At 55.6% G+C, this 10,425-nt stretch overlaps 1 protein-coding gene across 1 annotated transcript; it reads left to right on the top strand.

The window, feature by feature from the left end:
- On the top strand, positions 1–7,497 carry HECTD3 (HECT domain E3 ubiquitin protein ligase 3). Its single transcript, XM_065883637.1, has 21 exons — positions 1–369; positions 525–685; positions 926–1,018; positions 1,098–1,233; positions 1,518–1,633; positions 1,718–1,831; positions 1,975–2,057; positions 2,502–2,667; positions 2,895–2,976; positions 3,612–3,794; positions 3,947–3,999; positions 4,180–4,244; positions 4,404–4,507; positions 4,776–4,895; positions 5,007–5,096; positions 6,100–6,306; positions 6,536–6,665; positions 6,749–6,823; positions 6,951–7,032; positions 7,165–7,236; positions 7,413–7,497. Exons 1-21 carry the CDS (start codon positions 1–3, stop codon positions 7,495–7,497), a joined length of 2,586 nt encoding a protein of 861 aa, XP_065739709.1.
- Positions 7,498–10,425: the final 2,928 nt, after the last annotated feature.

The following is a 10,425-nucleotide window of genomic DNA, read 5'->3' as shown; positions in this document are numbered from 1 at the left end:
ATGGCGGGCCCGGGCCCGGGCGCGGCGCTAGAGTCTCCGCGGCAGCTGCTGGGCCGCGTGCGCTTCCTGGCGGAGGCAGCGAAGAGCCTCCGCGCTGGACGGCCGTTACCGGCGGCGCTAGCTTTCGTGCCGCGCGAGGTGCTCTACAAGCTTTACAAGGACCCGGCGGGACCGTCGCGCGTGCTGTTGCCAGTGTGGGAGGCGGAGGGCCCGGGGCTGCGTGTGGGAGCCACGGGCCCGGCCACCTGTACCGGCTCCGGGCCCCTCCGCGCCGCCCGCGACAGCATCGAGCTCCGGCGCGGCGCCTGCGTGCGCACCACGGGCGAGGAGCTGTGCAACGGCCACGGGCTCTGGGTGAAGCTGACCAAGGTGCAAAAGACCCGGGACCAGGGAAGCCCTTGGCTGTTCCCCTCCCCTACCCCATATTGAGCTGACATAGCGTTCGGTGCCCTTTGCCGTGGGCTGGGCTGGGCTTGCCGCCGGCAGTTCCCTGACGGCTGTCCCTGTCTGGCGCGTCCCGGCAGGAGCAGCTGGCGGAACACCTGGGCGACTGCGGGCTGGACGAAGGCTGGCTGCTGGTGTGCCGCCCGGCAGAAGGCGGGGCCCGGCTCGTACCCATCGACACTCCAGACCACCTCCAACGGCAGCAGCAGCTCTTTGGAGTGGACTACCGCCCGGTGCTCAGGTCCTGCACTGGGAGGGGCGGGGCTTGCTGTCATACTGCTGTGCCCTAGTGTGGCAAAGTCCGGGTGGTGGGATCTGGAGCGGAGGCAGGGTTTACAGCAGAAAGGGGCGGGACCTGAAGGGAGCTGGGGTGGGGCTTCTGGAGGCGCAGTTTAGAGGAGCTAGAGCTCTGGAGAAGGCTCCAGGGTCTCCTGCTGCTCGCTGATGTCTCCACATCCCGTCCCCTATTCTGTGCGCACAGATGGGAACAGGTGGTGGACCTGACATACTCGCATCGCCTGGGATCAAGGCCTCAGCCGGCCGAGGCATACACAGAAGCTGTACAAAGGCTACTGTGAGTGAGCTGGGATGGGATGGGGAGGAAGGAGCTCCAGGTCTGGGCCCGACCTAATTAGGGACTTGGGGTTGCTTAGCTTTGTGCCCCCGACGTGGACCTACGAGTGCGACGAGGACCTGATCCACTTCTTGTACGACCACCTGGGCAAGGAGGATGAGAACCTGGGTAGCGTGAAGCAGTATGTGGAGAGCATAGACGTTTCCTCCTACACGGTGGGTGCTGGGACTCCTCCCGCCCCAAGCAAGATGTAGTCACATCTTGCTAGATCCAGAACTCTCACCTCTAGGCCAGGGCCAAATCTGAATCCCCACAGGCCATACTCAGTCCAACCCCCCATCTTGGAAGTCATGTAGGAACCCCTAGACACCTCCACACATATCAGATGTGCTTCTAATCCAGCTCCACTGTACTTTCTCTCGTGCTCCCTGGCCCAAAGCACACCCCCAGTGCAGGGAGTGGGGGTAAACACCGATTCCACCTCTCTGCCCCTCCCCAGGAGGAGTTCAATGTGTCCTGCCTGACAGACAGCAATGCGGACACCTACTGGGAGAGCGATGGGTCCCAGTGCCAGCACTGGGTACGGCTTACCATGAAAAAGGGCACCATTGTGAAGTGAGTGGGCTCTGAGTAGGACAGGGTGGGTGAGCCACATACCTGTGAGTGTAAAAGACCCACGTGCACACTCTTAATCCTCAGGAAGCTACTCCTCACGGTGGATACCACAGATGACAACTTTATGCCTAAGCGGGTGGTGATCTATGGGGGTGAAGGGGACAACCTGAAGAAGCTGAGTGATGTGAGCATTGACGAGTGAGTGAACTGGCCTGGGGTGGGAGGTGGGACATGATCCAAGCAGTAGGATCTGGCCCATGTTGGAAGCAAAAGTTCGAGCGAGACCCCAGCAATCCCTGAAGACAAGGGGTCTCCAAAGTGCCTCACGTTCATCCTCTCAGGACCCTGATCGGGGATGTCTGTGTCCTGGAGGACATGACCGTCCACCTCCCAGTCATCGAGATCCGCATCGTCGAGTGCCGAGGTGGGGCTTAAGGCCCTAAGGAGGGAAAGGGAGCCCAGTGTGTAGATGGGGGTTAGCTGGCAGTGAGTGTGGAGAGAAGGAAATGGGCTTGGAGTTGAGGTAAAGGTGATAGCTGAACTAACTCTAGGATCTGAAGCTTTGGGGCCCAAGCCGGGTGGAAGGTGCTGGGTAAGAGGGCTGCCTTAAAGCCATAGAAGTGCTTGGGCTCACCTGGAAGAGGAACGGAGTTGGGACCCTCAGGCATCCCCAAACTATAGTGGTGGACACAGGAACTAGCAAAGAATATAATAATCAGAATCAGGTTATAGGAGGGGATCCCAAAGGTCTCAAGTTTCTAGGGGCTAGGGGTAACAAAAGGCTGAGCATTAAGGAGTCTTTCTCAGGTCTGAGGGCCAAAAAGGCAGCAGGCGCAGTAAGTGATCTCACTCTAACTCCTTCCTCCAGATGATGGGATTGACGTTCGTCTTCGAGGGGTCAAGATCAAGTCTTCTAGACAGCGGGAACTAGGGCTGAACGCAGACTTGTTCCAGCCCACCAGTCTGGTGCGATATCCACGGCTGGAAGGCACTGATCCGGAAGTGCTATACCGCAGAGCTGTTCTCCTGCAGAGGTGGCTATGGCCCTGGGCCAGTCAAGCCCTTCCTTGTCCCCCATCCTGAGCCTTGTATGTCTGTGTGGAAGAGGCCCCCAAAGTCTTGTACTGTAAGCTGTTCCACTTCAAGAGGCAGAGCAGTCCCTGGGCCTTGCCTTCTCCTGTCCCTGTGAGTTGGGGAGTGAGGGGGTTTCGCATCCATACCAAACTCTTGAGCTGCAGTTATCTTTACCCACCCACCCCAGATTCATAAAGATCCTAGACAGCGTCCTGCACCACCTGGTACCTGCCTGGGACCACACACTGGGCACCTTCAGTGAGATTAAGGTGAGCCTGACACATGCAGTGCTGGTCTTGGCATTGGGCACCCCCTTTCTGCTCAGGCAGTCGTTCACTCTTCATCAGAGAGTTCTTAGACCTACTCTAGGCCTGGGCTTTTGCTGGGCTCTGAGAACATAGGAAGAAAGCCAGACACAAATAGTCAAAATTTCGAGTTTGGGGTGCTGTTCCCCAGAGAGCATGTGAAACATACAGAGCTCGGGGAGGAGAGGTTACAGCATGGACAGGGCAGGTTGCATAAAAGGTGGACACTGGGAGTTACCAGCAGCTCAAAATGACATGAGAGAATCCTGCCCGTAGATGTGACTATGACATGGGGATGAGGCTGGGAGAAGGTGGATAGGAAGCAGGCCCTGGTAGCAGACGGCTCTGGGGCCAGACTTTGTTCCTGGTCAGTGGAGCCACTGGAAAGGTTTTATGTAAGGAAATGACAAAGTTGGATTTTTTGTTTTAGAAAGCTCTCCCTGGTGGCCAGACTAAGGGAGAGACTGGAAGCAAGGACCAGGGATGGACTAGGCTTGAACTGGAACCCTGGGATTAGGTCCAAGTATAGAGAAAGGTTCCAGGGCCTGGACAGAGGCTGACTGCCTGCTGGTCCTGGTCTGGCCACCTCTCCTCCCCAGCAAGTGAAGCAGTTCCTGCTGCTGTCACGCCAGCGGCCAGGCCTGGTGGCCCAGTGCCTGCGTGACTCAGAGAGCAGCAAGCCCAGCTTCATGCCACGCCTATACATCAACCGGCGCCTCGCCATGGAACACCGCGCCTGCCCCTTAAGGGACCCTGCCTGCAAGAACGCTGTCTTCACCCAGGTTTGGACCACCTGGGGTCAGACTGAGGGAGGGTCAGTAAGGGGCCTAGGGGTCTGGGCCAACAGGGACCTGAGCAAGGTCTTTGGGCAAGAGTGGGGCCAGGTCTTGACACAGACTTTCCCATAACTCCCTCCCCTTTCCCCTGCCCCTAGGTTTATGAAGGCCTCAAGCCCTCTGACAAGTATGAAAAGCCCTTGGACTACAGGTATGGCATGGGGGCGAGGGACCTGCTCAGGGTATACATGTACACGTGTATACCCACGCACTGCCTCTGGTCCTCTCACCATTACCCCTCTGTAGCCCCTACTCCCGGGTGGACTCTGGGCAGGTGCATCATTCTGAGCCTTGGCCCAGTGTGGTGACAGAGACCCACTCCTACTTACAGGTGGCCCATGCGCTATGACCAGTGGTGGGAGTGTAAATTCATTGCAGAAGGCATCATTGACCAAGGTGAGGCCCTGAGGGACGATAACAAGTGTCCAGCCCTACTTCGAGTGGTAGAGGCTTCTGAGATCACCAGCTAACCAGATAGGGGACTTGCTTATTACCCCATTATGGGGGCTGAGGCTCTTGTGGGCCCCAGCTGAGGGCATCTATCTGTCATTTCAGGGGGTGGTTTCCGGGATAGCCTGGCAGACATGTCAGAAGAACTGTGCCCTAGCTCGGCGGACACCCCTGTGCCTCTGCCTTTCTTTGTCCGAACGGCCAACCAGGTAATCTCCCATCCATGTCTCCCAAATAGTTTCTGCTCTTCTGTCTCTGCGAACCTCCCAGGTACCGGGCTAAGCTAGAGAGTGGGCAGAGGAGAGACTGAGTCGCCTGGGGCAGCCTCTGGACAGGCAGGGAAGGAGGAGCCATTGTATATTCAGAGGGATCATTCAGGGCCCCCAGTGGAAGGTGTTCAGGGAAGTCTCTGAGTCATCTGGGGCAACAAAGTAGGGTCCATCCCATGCCGTGCTGACAGCTCTGTCTCGGGGACAGGGCAATGGCACGGGTGAGGCCCGGGATATGTATGTGCCTAACCCCTCCTGCCGAGACTTTGCCAAGTACGAGTGGATCGGACAGCTGATGGGGGCTGCCCTTCGGGGTAAGGAGTTCCTGGTGAGTAGTCTATTCTGCACCCCACCAGATTAATCCTGGCTCTTGGAAGGAAGAAGAGCCAGCCAAACCTGGGCAGCTCAGGGTGAGAAGACAGTAGTATCTGTCTCACAGGTCCTGGCTCTGCCTGGTTTCGTGTGGAAGCAGCTCTCTGGTGAGGAGGTGAGCTGGAGCAAGGACTTCCCAGCTGTGGACTCTGTGCTGGTGAGTTAGGGCCTAGAACCAGTGTTTCCTCTGCCCGGCCCCCAAGGTTGCTGCTCCCCAGGGCTGTCCTGAGCCTTCTCCTACCACATACATGCTCCCTCTCCAATCCCATGTATTCTAGTAGCTTCAACTACTGTCACTATTCTGGTGACCCCTACTTCCTTATCTCTAGCCCCAACCTCTCTCCTAAGCCTGGGGCTATATATGCATTTACCTGCTGGACATCTGTCCCAACAAGGCACCTCGGGATCAACACACTCTTCATCCTCTCCCCAGTCTACTGCCCTCTAGGGCTCCCTGTCTCACAGTGGCACCACCACCCACCCCTCCCCATGCCAAGCCCTTTCAGGGTCCTTCTGCACTCCTCCTTCTCGCTCACCTCCCACATTCTGTCACATCTGCCTCTGGAATCTGTCCACTTCTTCCATCTCACTGCTTTCCTTCTGGTTCAGCCACTTTCATTTTTGACCCAACCACTGACTGCAAAAATTGTCAGTGTCCCTGTCTCCATTCTTACCCATCTGATCTCCAGCATCCAGAGTAATTCATTTCACTCTCCCTGTTTAAACCCTTCAGTAAATCCACTCTGGGCTTAGGATAAAATGCAGGGTCTGGAAAGGCCTTACATGACCCCTGTATCTCTGGAAACCTGGTTTATGATCAGGCTCCAGCCAGACAGATTCCTAAGGCCTTTTGCTCTTCCCACCTTTTTCCAAGATGTTCTCTCTCCTGACTTCCTGGTGGCCCAGCCAATTCCCAGCCATCATTTGGGTCTCAGCTTAGCTGCCACTTCCTCCAGGACACCTTCCTGATCTCCAAGCCCAGTTAGGCATCGTCTTGATGCTTTCACAGCCCTTGTACTAACCCCGTCACTGCCCTCATTGCCTGCGTGAGGACTGCCTTGCCTGGCTGCCTCTCCCGCTTCCCTGTGAGCTTCTTGAAGAAAAACAAGGACTGTCTCTACAATGAAAAGATGACCTTCCTGCCTCTCTTCAACCCCCAGGTAAAGCTCCTGGAAGTGATGGAAGGAATGGACAAGGAGACATTTGAGTTCAAATTTGGAAAGGAGCTAACGTTCACCACTGTGCTGAGTGACCAGCAGGTGGTGGAGCTGATCCCTGGGGGTGCGGGCATCGTGGTGGGATTTGAAGACCGTTCCCGTTTCATCCAACTGGTGCAGAAGGCACGGCTAGAGGAGAGCAAGGAGCAGGTACTACCCAGAGGCCAGTGGAACAGAGAGCTTTGGGCTCGTTATAACCAGAGCCCAGCCTTATAGGCCACCAGAACCCAGTCCCAAGAATTCCGGCCCCCACCATCCCTCTGCCCCACAGAAATACAGAGACACATTGTCTCCATGAGTGGAGGCCAAGGGTCCCCACCACACACTGAGCTGGGAGTTGTGCCCTCTTCCCCAGCCAGGCCCTTTCCCTCCTCCGCAGGTGTCAGCCATGCAAGCAGGTCTGCTGAAGGTGGTGCCACAGGCTGTGCTGGACTTGCTAACGTGGCAAGAGTTGGAGAAGAAGGTGTGCGGGGACCCAGAGGTCACTGTGGATGCTCTGCGCAAGCTCAGTGAGTGTGGGGCAGGGCAGCGCAGTCCTGGGGTGGGGCTTAAGGACCTAAGAATTAATTCCATCTGGTTTTGTCCCCACCAGCCCGGTTTGAGGACTTCGAGCCATCTGACACACGGGTGCAGTATTTCTGGGAGGCACTGAACAACTTCACCAACGGTCAGTGGAAAGGGCAGAGTAATGTCTGGGTTCGGACTCCACTCCTGGGATACAGAGACAGGGCGGAAGCTGAAGAACTTCTTCCACCATCAGCACACGGGCACTGATTTCCTTCTCCTCCATCTAGAGGACCGGAGCCGCTTCCTGCGCTTTGTCACAGGCCGCAGCCGTCTGCCAGCTCGGATCTACATCTACCCGGACAAGCTGGGGTGAGTGAGGATGGGGAGGGGAGGTCCAGTCGAAAGAGGCTGTGGCTGGCCTTCTGCCCTGCCCCACAAACATATTCACTTGCCCTGTGCCCCTGCAATTGTTTCTGATCTTTGGTCCCTCCACGCCCCCAGCTATGAGACCACAGATGCGCTGCCTGAGTCTTCCACCTGCTCCAGCACCCTCTTCCTACCGCACTATGCCAGGTGGGTTTCCTAGGTTCCAGCCTGGGGAGTGGGGGGCGGGGGGGGCGGGGGAAGGGTGGCATCCTAGGGTGGAGGAGGGCTTCAGGTACTGGGTGCAAAAATTGGAGCCACAAAGCCCCTGGTTGTGAAGGAGGGACCTCTACACCTGGCGCTGATCAGCTCCCTGCCCCCTGCAGTGCCAAGGTGTGTGAGGAGAAGCTCCGCTACGCTGCATACAACTGTGTGGCCATCGACACCGACATGAGCCCTTGGGAGGAGTGAGTCGGCGCCAGGGGGCAGCCGCGGGCCGGCAGGACTGCTCCCGCGCAGGTCCCACTCGGCCTCGCCCAGGAAGCCAGCGCACTCCACCCTTGGGTGCGGTTGGAGTGGAGCAGTGGGTTGACACTGGTGGCCCAGCCCCGCAGACCCTCAAGCCCTACACGTGCTCGGGTTGCTCCCAGCATTATTTCACATCTGTGAGAGGAATCTTCCGCAAGCCCAGCACAAGCTGCCAGGCCTGAGCTACTTGAAGGGGGCCTTCTAGCTCCCCACCCCGTGGACTTCGCTTCAGTTTCCAGCTCATTTTTTTCTCTCCTTGTTCTTCTCTGGTTTCAGCCTGGACTCAAAGCTAAAAACTCAGGGGGAGAGGGGAGGATGGAGGCTCCTCCCCGAACAAGGCTCCAGGGATGGATAGGGAATGATGGCCATCCTCCTTGGTCACCTGAACCAAGAATGAAGAAACTGCTGAACACCCTCTCCCTCACATATTGCTCTTTTCCTCCTCTCCCTCCAACCCCAAGGTGTGAGTTCTGACTTTCTTTCTCCAATTAAGTCTCAACTGACAAAGTGCCACCACCATCCCTGGCTCAGAACATACATGTATCCAACATTCATGTATTCAACATTAAACATACATGTATCCAACATTAAACATACATGTATCCAACATTAAATCTATACTACCACTGCCACCCCGCATTCATCACTTCTGCATCACCTCCAGCCTGACTCCCTGTCTGCTGTCTTATCCCCAAGACTTTGCACAGGCTAAGGCCAGTTATGTCCTCTCTGAAATCTTCAATAGCTCCTCTTTACTCAACTCTAAAATAAAGCCTAAACTTTAAACCTCCACCTAGGCTTTATGCACGTCCCTGCCCCAGCCCTCCCTCCCTTAAGGGCCTCCGTGACACTCCATCAAAGAAGCTCTCGTACATGGGAAAGTTGAATAAATGGATGAATTCATTCCTTCAGAGTGCGTTTATTGGGCTCCCGAGGGATGTTAACGAAGACCGTTCCAGGACTTCAGGGTCCTGCTGGGAGCAAAGGAGATGTGTGTCAACGTGGCAGTGGTGGGGCTTCTCAATGGCAGAGATGAAATCTGGAGCTAAGCAGGGAAATGAGGCGTCCTCTGCCCAGAAGGGGGAAAGAAAGCTGGACTGGCATCTTCCGGGATGGGTGTGGCGATTCAGAGGATGGGAGTCCACCACCTTCAGTAACCAGGTGGGCAGAAGAATCTGACCTCCTAGAGAACAGAGCCTTGCAATGGCTGGGAGACACCCGAATCAGGATGTGACATAAGAGGAGGCAGCGGCACTGCCACCCACCCCCCCACCCCGCCTCCAGGTACCACACAGCTAAGGTGCAGTCTAGAAGAGCATCCGTGCGTGTAGAGTACCCCCGAGAAGTCGCGCTCTCCCATCGCTTCTCCACGCCGTCCTCTAGGGCGCGCCCTGACACTGCCCTGGTGGAAAACTCGGCCTTGGCTTTGAGCGCCTCCCCTGGGGCTGTGCGCACCCCGAAGACTGCCTCCCCGTAATTCGGAGTCTGACTCTCCAGATGAGCCTCGCCGTCAGGACTCGCCTTACGGCTCCCCGACCCCTGCGCCTTGGGTGGTCCACAGGAGACGTGCCCCCTCCTCCGGCAGCCCCTTTCCGCCCAGGGAGCTGGAGGCGCAAGAGCCCCAGAGGCCGCGACTCCCTCGCAGCTCGGCTATCCCGCCAAGCTCCCGCTGACTTGTCCCGCCCGGTGGGCGCGCCTTCCCCCTTCTCTCCTCTTCAGGGAAGGGCGTGGCCAGCACGCGCCTGCAGGAGGTAGTCCGTTTCTGTCTGGTACCGGCCACACGAGTCTTTGGTCCCTCTTTTATTTTGTAGCTTGCTCTTCATTCGTTCATTCATTCATTCATTCAGTGACTGCATGGAACAGCTATGTCAGGCACCACACTAGGTGCAATGGATAAAACGGTGGCTAAACAGATAATTTTGGCCCTCTTGGGATTTAACCTTTAATGGAAAAGACATATTAAACAGATGATGGCATAAACAACATTTAATAACATTTACGTAAGCGGTCCAAAGGAGAAATGAAAGGTTTCATTAAAACACAGAACAGGATGATTCTAACCAAAGTGGCTCAGAGAAATGCTAAATCCTTAGGAAGAATAACGGTACAAAGGCCAGCTGAGAAGCATGTTAACTGGAGTGTGAAGGGAAGAAAGAAATTAAGACTCCAGCCTTGGAGGCTCTTTGAGGGTTTTTCATTGAGCAGCCATGAGAGGGTTAAGCAAGGGAGTGACATGATTAGATTTGCCTTTGGCAGCTGTGTAAAGAATGAGTTGACAGGGAGAGAAACTGGAGGCAAGGAGGAATCCAAGCAGGAAATAATGGTCCCTGGAACAAGGTGGATACTCATTTTAACCATTATTTTTATTGGCTGCATTGTATTACATTGTAAGGAATTTCATAACTTTTATTCATTTAAAACCCTCTACAGATGGACATTAAGGTTGTTTACAAATTTTCATATTGAAAATTACAAATGTTATAATAAACATCCTCATGCAGGTACTTCCCTGGTGGAGCAGTGGTTAAGAATCCACCTGCCAATGCAAGGGACATGGGTTTGAGCCCTGGTCCAGGAAGATCCCACATGCCACGGAGCAACTAAGCCCATGCGCCACAACTACTGAGCCTGTGTTCTAGAGCCCGCGAACCACAACTACTGAGCCCACAAGCCACAACTACTGAAGCCCATGCGCCTAGAGCCCATGCTCCACAACAAGAGAAGCCACCTCAATGAGAAGCCCACACACCACAACTAGAGAAAGGCCGTGCATAGCAATGAAGACCCAACGCAGCCATAAATAAATAAATGAACTAAAAAAAAAACCTCATGCATATATCCGTGCCTACCTATTTATTTTCTTAGACTAAG

Source organism: Phocoena phocoena, chromosome 1 (assembly GCF_963924675.1).
Source record: "Phocoena phocoena chromosome 1, mPhoPho1.1, whole genome shotgun sequence".
NCBI classification, from domain to species: domain Eukaryota; kingdom Metazoa; phylum Chordata; class Mammalia; order Artiodactyla; family Phocoenidae; genus Phocoena; species Phocoena phocoena.
This window is presented reverse-complemented; position numbering and strand designations above follow the sequence as displayed.

What these genes read in the sequence shown, in the direction of transcription:
- HECTD3 (XM_065883637.1), top strand. Translation starts at nt 1, where the DNA reads ATGGCGGGCCCGGGCCCGGGCGCGGCGCTAGAGTCTCCGCGGCAGCTG. An exon ending in TCTGGGTGAAGCTGACCAAG is followed by an intron (nt 370 to 524) that starts GTGCAAAAGACC and finishes GCGTCCCGGCAG; the next exon opens with GAGCAGCTGGCGGAACACCT. An exon ending in AGAGCTGTTCTCCTGCAGAG is followed by an intron (nt 2,668 to 2,894) that starts GTGGCTATGGCC and finishes CACCCACCCCAG; the next exon opens with ATTCATAAAGATCCTAGACA.